Source organism: Bison bison, unplaced genomic scaffold (assembly GCF_000754665.1).
Source record: "Bison bison bison isolate TAMUID 2011002044 unplaced genomic scaffold, Bison_UMD1.0 scf7180017864181, whole genome shotgun sequence".
In the NCBI taxonomy this organism is placed as follows: Eukaryota; Metazoa; Chordata; class Mammalia; order Artiodactyla; family Bovidae; genus Bison; species Bison bison.
Window position 1 is genome coordinate 2,381,210 of NW_011494753.1, and position 8,994 is coordinate 2,390,203.

An 8,994-nucleotide genomic window follows, 5' to 3' on the forward strand; every position below is an offset into this window, starting at 1 on the left:
TATAAAAATGTTCTATATTCTTTTTCCTTTGACATATTATTGTGATTTATTAATAATTGAATTTTTCCAATGGCTAATGACAGAAAACAACAAAATTCTGTAAAGCAATTATCCTTCAATAAAAAATAAATTAAAAAAAGAGAAAAGACGTAAAAGATTTGAATAGACATTTCACCAATGAAGGTATAAGGAAAACAAATAAATACATTAACGATGTTCAACCTCAAATGTTCTGTATTCCTTCAGTGTCTAAATTCACGGCAAGAGAAATAGCAACCATTTTGAAGATGAGGGTTGATGGTCAGGGGTATCACTGACCATATTCTCCTCTTCTTTTTCTTTGCCGTCCTCATTTTCCTTGGATGTCTGATAGAAGTCATCATAGGTGCGAAAGTCCAAAAACAAGATGGTTGGGGGGAGAAGAATTCCCATGATAACCTAGGTATGATGAGAAAAGTGGATTTTTAAGCTATGAGAACTCGTGAAATTTTTCCCAGTATAGGTAAAATTTTAAATGACGAGCTTCAGCATTCCTCAGTAAGCTAGCAGCCCTGTCTCTGCTCTGATGGTCTGTGGCTTATTCGGTTTGGTACATGGATAGAACTGCAGACACTGAGAAATGTGAACAACCACACATTGTTCAAGATGAACAGCAAGCAGGATGGTGTGGAATCCTAACTTAAAAAGTGAAGATCTTATATTGAGTTTCAAAGCAGGTAATTTTTTAAAGTAAAATATAGTAAGTAAAAATTAATTAATTAGACCAAAATATTTTAAATAGAAATAACTTAGATGTAAATGTGAATATATGGGCCAAGAGTTGGAAGATGAATGTGACTCCTGAAAGAAGGATTTGTGAATGTACTTAGTGCCATTGAGCTGTATAGTTAGATAAGGCTAAAATAGTATGTTTTATATTATGTGACTTTTATCACAATAATAAAAAACATTAAAAAACAAAAAAAACCCAAAGGTTTTCTGAAGAAGTAGGAATTCTGCCTCAAGAATGTAATATAGAAATCCTGATTTCTGTATTACAGATTCTGATTTACCAGTCCTCATTCTCAATCATGTGTGTTGATTCTATAAAATAAACAAATTGGTTCCGTTCTTCTGGGAAAATAAGAAAGAAGAACTTAACATGGGCTCAGCCTAGACAGCAAAAGCATCGCCTAACCTATAGATGGAGACCTCTGTCATTTTTTTTTAAAAACACTTTTCTGTTTTTATTTTTTAATTTTTTAGCCATGCTGGGCAGCATGTGGGATTTTAGTTCTCTGGCCAGGGATCGAATCCCCAGCCCCTGTATTGGAATTGTGGAGTTTTGACCACTGGACCACCAGGGAAGTCCCACTCTTGCCATTTTTATCAGTGCTATGCTGTGTGTCTCCAATACTGAGCTGTTTCCAATGTTAAGTCCTAATTTTTTAAAAAAATTTCTCCTCAGCCATCCATTATTAAGAACAACACAAAGGGGCTATTTCTATCATATACTAAAAATTATATTATAAAACACTAATACTTAAAACAGTGTAGTACAGGTATATGAAGAGACCAAACAATGGAGCAGAGTGGAAGAATCCAGAAAAAGATTCAAATTCACAAAGGTCATTACTTGTGAGACAAACACCACATCCAATGGGAGGAGTAAAGATGACTATTTAATGCATGGTATTGAGAATCTGTGTGATCACCTATAAAATAATTACTTTGAATCCATATCTCACACAATCACTAGAATAACTTTGTCTAGCTCAATAATTTCATGAAAGAAAATAGGGGAGGGGGATGCATAGAGAGACGATTAAACAACTAAGAATCATCACATGAGAATTCTTTCATAAATGGAGGAGAAAGCCTTTCTAATGATGCTCCCGAATCAAAACACAATCAAAGCAAAGATCAATAGATTTTGTACTTAAATCACAAACTTCTGCACAGCAAAAACACATCACCACCACAGTAAAAAACAACTCATGGGAAATATACTTGCAGCTCTTGACACAGGCAAAGGACGAATCTTTCTAATTAGAAAAGATCTCCTAGACATCCAGAAGGAAACTTCTAACAACCCAGCAAAAAAATGGGCAAAAGCAGTAAACTTAGGGACATTTGTATTTAGAGCAAATGGGTTCATTTTCACTCATAAGAGATATTCAGGGACTTTTTGGGTGGTCCAGTGGTTTGATCCCTGGTCAGGGAACTAAGATCCCACGTGCAGCGTGGCCAAAAATAAAATAACAATAAAGAAACTGATAGCATCTTTAAAAAAGGCGGGGGCGGGGGGGAAGACATTCAAAGAAACTATGCAAAGATCTCATTTTTTACCATTAGATTGTAAAAATTCCAGTGTGTGTTCACACACCATATTGGTGGGATTGTGGGAAAACTCTCTGCACAATGGCAGGGGGGGACACTTCCACAGAAGGAAAGGCTATCAAGATCACAAGTCCATATCCCCATGGGGCCAACAGCTCCCCTTCTGAATGTTCACCTAGCAGACATGTGAGGCACAATGTGTGTCCAAAAGCAGCCATGGTGGCCATGAGGGTAGCACCCCCAGGGGTGAGTGACTTGCACTCGAGACTGGCCTGAGCTGTGACAGTCACTGTAAAGGAAAACAGGGGAAGCAGGTAAGAATGTAGGAATGTTCTCTGTCGTAATACAGAAAGAGTTCCCAGAGAAGTGGAAAAAAGGTACACAACAATGACTATGTCAACCTTTGTGAAAAAGAAAAACAGTAAGTATATTTAATTCACCACGAAAAGAAAAGACAGTATTCATATTAGCTTTACATATGGAAATATACCCAAGAAACAAATATCGGTGGTTGCCACTGGGTGGAATAGGCCACATGAGGGACAGGAGTTAGCAGAGAGACTTGTCACATTTTTAAACACTTTTATTTTTATTTTTTTGACGTGCACCATTTTCAAAGTCTTTATTGAATGTGTTACAATATTGCTTTTGTATTATGTTTTGGTTTTTGGGCCCAGAGGCGTGTGGAATCTTAGCTCCTTAACCAGGGATGGAACCAGGGATTGAACCCACACTTGAAAGGTGAAGTCTTAACCACTGGACTGCCAGGGAAGTCCCATAAACAGTTTTAATTTTTTAATATGTGCATATGATATGAACAAGTCAAAGAATTAAATTTAAAAAAAAAAATCCTGGCTTTACAATAATTACATATTTATGTTGCAAATTAAAAATGCTTTGAAGGAAATTTGATGCTTACAAATATTTATACCTATGGATAGACATTATATCCAAAAAAAAAAGTATTAGATTAAAAAACAAAAAGGAAGAGATTGCAAAACACCCACCAAATCTCAACTTAGTACAGAAAAAGAATATAGACTATTTCATTAATGATATTTTTCCTTTTCAAAACATTTTGTACCTACTGGTTTAAATCAACATATTATTAAAATTAACTTCAGGACTTCCCAGGTGGTCCAGTGGCTAAAAATCCATGCTCCCAATGCAGGAGGCTCAGGTTTTCTCCCTGGTCAGGGAACTAGATTCCACATGCTGCAACTGAAAGGTCCCACATGCCTCAGTGAAGACTGAAGATCCTGCATGCTGAACTAAGACCCGGTGCTGCCAAATAAACAAATAAGTTTTAAAAGTTAACTTCAGCTGTTTCTTTTTTACTTTTTACAATGTACTTGAAAAACTTTTTATAGCTATTAAAAATCTTTTTGTAATGAGAATATTTAAAGTTTAAATTTAAAGCACATATGTGCTTTATTTCTGTTGGACAGTGCTGCTGAAGACAATACAGTTTAATCTCACTCTTTAAATTCTGGCATGTTTAAAAATTACTTTTTAGTATATATATTCAACTACTTTTTGTTTTTTCAGCTGTGCCAGGTAGCATGTGGGATCTTAGATCCCGACCGGGGATTGAACCAGTGCCCTCTGCATTGGGAACCTAAAGTCTTAACCACTGGACTGCCAGGGAACATATGTACCCTGTTTGTTTATGGGTTGAAGAGCTGGAACATATGGACCTGCAGACTTGATCACAGAGTGGACTTGGGGGTGCTCCTCTGCCTTTCTTATCTTCTGCCACTTGGCAGCTGCATGCTGAGGCTGGACCAGACCTTGGTTGGGTTTTTTTTTTTTTAATTTTATTGAAGTATAGTTGATTTACAATATTGGGTTTAATTTTTGCTGTACAACAAATTGACTCTGTTATACATATATTCTTTTTCATATTCTTTTCCGTCATGATTTATTACAGAATATTGAATATAGTCCCCTGAGCTATACAGTGGGACCTTGTTGCTTATACATACTATATAAACTAGTTTGCATCTCCTAATTCCAAACTCCCAATCCTTCCCTCACCCACCAGCCCATCCCCCTTGGCAACCACAAGTCTGTTCTCTATGTCTGTGAGTCTGTTTCTGGTTCATAGATATGTTCAGCATAGAGGTTCTTCAATAAACTAAAAATAAAGTTGCCAAATGATTCAGCAGGCCCACTCCTGGCCATATATCTGAACAAAACTATAATTCAAAAAGATACATGCACCCCAATGTTTGTTCATTGCAGCACTATTAACAATAGCCAGGACATGGAAGCAACATAAATATCCATCAACAAAAAAATGGATAAAGAAGATGTAGTACATATATACAATGGAGTACTATTCAGCCATAAAAAAGAATGAAATAATGCCATTTATAGCAACATGAATGAACCTAGAGATTACATGGGCTGCTCTGGTGTCTCATCAGTAAAGAATCTGCCTGCAACACAGGAAACGTGGGTTCTATCCCTGGGTTGGGAAAATCCAATGGTGAAGGAAATGGCAACCTGCTCCAATATTCTTGCCTGGGAAATCCTATGGACAGAGAAACCTGGTGAGCTACAGCTGTAGCTACAGCTACAGCTACAGGGAACTATGCTCAAAAACCTATAATGGAAGAGGACATAAAAAAGGAATATGCTGCTGCTGCTGCTAAGTCGTTTCAGTTGTGTCCGACTCTGAGACCCCAGAGACGGCAGGCCACCAGGCTCCCCCGTCCCTGGGATTCTCCAGGCAAGAACACTGGAGTGGGTTGCCAAAGTACTTGCTATCATTTTATTATTATTTTTCATTGAAATATAGTTGATTTACAATGTTGTGTTAGTTTCAGGTATACAGCGAAGTGAATCAGTTATATTAGTTTCAGGTATACAATGAAGTGAATCACTTCGTTGTATACCTGAAACTAACATATATATATATATATATAACTGATTCACTTCGCTGTATACCTGAAACTAACACAACATTGTAAATCAACTATATTTCAATGAAAATAATAATAAAATGATAGCAAGTACTTTCAGAGTCATAAGGCAATCTATAGACACAGAGCTCAGGTGCCTGCCTTAGTGGTGAGTGGATGGCCAGGGGTGCACAACTCGTTAGAGTGGACTCCATGCTCACAAGCTAGTCTTGCTGCAGATTGGGCTCTGGTGTTAGACCACCCGTGTTTAGGTGCTGCCCTTCACCTTACAGCTGGGATCCTAGGTGAGTCCGTTCATCTCAAAGGTTCAGGTTCTCCATCTGTAAGGCAAGGATTGCCACAGGGTCTCCCTCCTGGGGTTGTTCAGAGTCATGGATGAAATAATCCACAGAAAGTGTTTAGCTCAGCCAGGCAGAGAGTCAGAGCCCACAGGTGTCACTTGACACTACATAGCCACGTCACAGATACCTTCAGGCCAGGGTTCTTCCTCATCCGCAGCCTCCCCATCCACATGTCCGTCAGTAGCATCTGGCTGCAGGTGTGGGCGATGAAGTCCCGGTGTTTGGCTGCCACAGCCAGTTTGAGGCAGGTCGAATTGCTCCAGTTTTTCAGCTCATACGTCAGTAGTTTCATGGCGATCTGCTCATCGTGCTTGTAGGACTGGTCCAGGAGCTCCACAGCCAGCTGGCCAAAGTCTCTGCCGAGATACAGATGGGAGCGGGTGAGGCAATGGCAGCCACACACTTTGTTAGAGAGCCGTGTCCATGGGGACATCACGGAGCCACAGGACACAGAGTCCGTGACTCCCTGTCCTCTCCCAGCAGGGAGCTCCCGGGACGTCCCCAAGGGGACAGCCAGGGGCCAGGGTCCATGCTCAGCCATGTCGGAGGCTGACTTCCAGAGGCCCCATGAGGACAAGTCGGCAGATTAATAAGTCTGGGGAGCCCTGGCTTAGAGAAAGAAGTGTGTCCACGCTTTCATGAGTGTTACCTTCAGGTGCCCCACTGAGTTCTCACAGGGAAGACAGGAGGAGAATCCCCTTATGCTGCCAGCCTGGGGAGGATCCATTCTGAACTATGCCCATAGCACTCTGTTCTTCCTAACAAAGCCTGCCCTGGGGAAAACTAGTTAACCAGAGTTCAACCTATTGATGTTTTATCAGAGCCTGACTGAGCTGAGGGTAGGGAAATACCTAGCTCCAGCCCCCTGTAGCCATCCTATCCAACTGTCCTTGGGAAGATCAAGTCCAGGGGCATAGATTCACTAAGGCTGTACTCCTCTGAATGTGTTTCCTTATGAAAATCAGTTTTGTTGTCTTTGCATTTAAATTGTATTTCCCAGAAAAAGAATCATGGACATAGAGAACACAGCAGTGATTACCAACTGGAACTGAGGAAGGGAGGGGGTGGGTAGTTGAAGTTAGCAGATGTAAGCTTTTTTATATAGGATGGATAAATAACAAGGTCCTACTATATAGCACAGGGAACTATATTCAGTATCCTATGATAAACTATAATAGAAAAGAATATAAAAAAGAATCACATATATATGTATACACTTTCTTGTACAGCAGAAATTAACACAACATTGTAAATCAGCTATATTTCAATAAAGATATACTGTCTAAAATTGTTTTTCCACAAATATCATATATTAATGCATATATGTGGAATCTAGAAAAATGGTATAGTTGATCTCATTTGCAAAGTAGAAATAGAGATACAGATATAGAGAAAAAATGTATGGAAGGGAGGGTGAGATGAATCAGGAGATTGGGATTGACATATATACACAAATAGGTATAAAATAGATAACTAATGAGAACCTACTGTACAGCACAGGGAACTCTACTCAGTGCTCTATGGTGACCTGAATGGGAAGTAAATCCAAAAAAGAGGGGATACACGTATAAGTGTAACTGATTCTCTTTGCTATAAAGCAGAAAGTAACACGACATTGTGAAGCAATTATACTCCCATAAAAATTAATTAATGAAAAATTGCATTTCCATAGTTTGCACAAGAAGACAGTCAACAAAAACAATGACAGTCCAGAAATGCCTCAGAAAGACAGAAGGAAATATATTGACACAATGGAGGACAAAGCAGAGATGAATAAGCTTTAAATGTGATGATACTTAAGTGAGAACCACATTTGCCACCCTTCCTGGAAAAGGGGTGGTTCTCAGGACAACCAGGTCTCCCTGAGCTCTACATTCCCTCCAGACACTCACTTTGAGTTGTTGTCCAGGTCCTGGGAGATGTCGTCCACCAGCTCACTCTCGGAGGACTCGTGGGCCATGGACTTGTAGAGCTTGCATGCCACCAGGGCCTTGGCCATGCTCTCCTCCCCCCGCTGCCAGAGGAAGACCGCCATCTTTTGGCGTTTCATCAGCACAGCCCACACCATCAGCTCGTGGAAGGGGTACTGGAATCGACTCACGGCCGGGTCGTCCACATCAATGTCCAACTCCTCCTCCTTTTTCTTTTTCTTCTTTTTCTTCCCTTTGGCTGGCGGCTCGTCATCCTGAGAGGAGATAAACACCCTTACCGTGGTCCTGCCAGTAAAGGGTTTCAGGACCAACTGGAAGAAGGGAAACCTCGCTGTCTGCAGGAACAGAGAGACTTCTTAAGTACATCTATGTGTCCACCCATCTTATGAATTCTTTTGAAAAGGTGCACATGTTTATTATGAGAAGTAAACCATTGAAAATCAAATGAGCTGAAAAGGCATACTACTGTTTGAAGCTTATACTCCTGGGTTGGCAGGTTTGTTTGTTTGTTTGTTTCCATAAGCCTCTAAAAATTGAAGAGAAGCTGCAAAACTGAACACAAAGAAAACACTTCAATCCAAATCACCCCATGGGAGAGATAAAGCGCAAAAGTGATTTCCTGAGGGATGTCTTTAAATACCAACACTCTGAACCAGAGATTAATAGGAAAGACGTAGAAGGAGGTGGAGGAAAATTATCTTGGTTTTCTACCAATGGTTTGGGCTTTCCAGGTGGCTCAGTGGTAAAGAATCCACCTGCCAATGCAGGAGATGCAGGAGACAGGGGTTTGATCTTTGGATTGGGAAGATCCCCTGGAGGAGGAAATGGCAACTCACTCCAGTATTCTTGGTTGAAGAATCCCATGGACAGAGGAGCCTGAAGGCCTACAGTCCATGTGATCTCAAAGAATCGGACACGACTGAGTATGCACACACGTCTACCAATAGTTTAAGGAAGCAGGAGTTCTATTTTGAAAGAGATTTGTCTTCTCATGTATGTGTTATAAATGGAAGGCCAATGCTTTCCATTTCCATGGGATTATGAGGGGTCATCCTAATAATAGAGCAGAATCCTAAAGGAAGGCATTCATGACTGGAAGAACTGGTGGTGAAACATACATGTGGCATGTAATCATTCAGAAAACTAAGATCATGGCATCTGGTCCCATCACTTCATGGTAAATAGATGGGGAAACAATGGAAACAGTGACAGACTTTATTTTGGGGGGTTCCAAAATCACTGACGATGGTGACTGCAGCCATGAAATTAAAAGACACTTGCTCCTTGGAAGAAAAGCTATGACCAACCTAGACAGCCTATTAAAAAGCAGAGATATTTCTTTGCCAACAAAGGTTCATCTAGTCAAAGCTATGGTTTTTCCAGTAGTCATGTGTGGATGTGAGAGTTGAACTATAAAGAAAGCTGAGTGTGGAAGAATTGATGCTTTTGAACTGTGGTGTTGGAGAAGACTCTTGG

At 40.1% G+C, this 8,994-nt stretch overlaps 1 protein-coding gene across 1 annotated transcript in view; it reads right to left on the reverse strand.

Annotated features, from left to right (window-relative positions):
• The window catches only part of TRPM1 (transient receptor potential cation channel, subfamily M, member 1), a 116,811-nt gene that overhangs the window by 24,710 nt on the left and 83,107 nt on the right, over positions 1-8,994 (reverse strand). The window contains exons 18-20 of the mRNA XM_010843394.1: positions 7,480-7,772; positions 5,715-5,943; positions 319-438 (exon numbers count right to left, since the gene is read on the reverse strand). Coding sequence (XP_010841696.1) covers positions 319-438; positions 5,715-5,943; positions 7,480-7,772 — 642 coding nt within the window. The remainder of the gene's footprint in view (positions 1-318; positions 439-5,714; positions 5,944-7,479; positions 7,773-8,994) is intronic.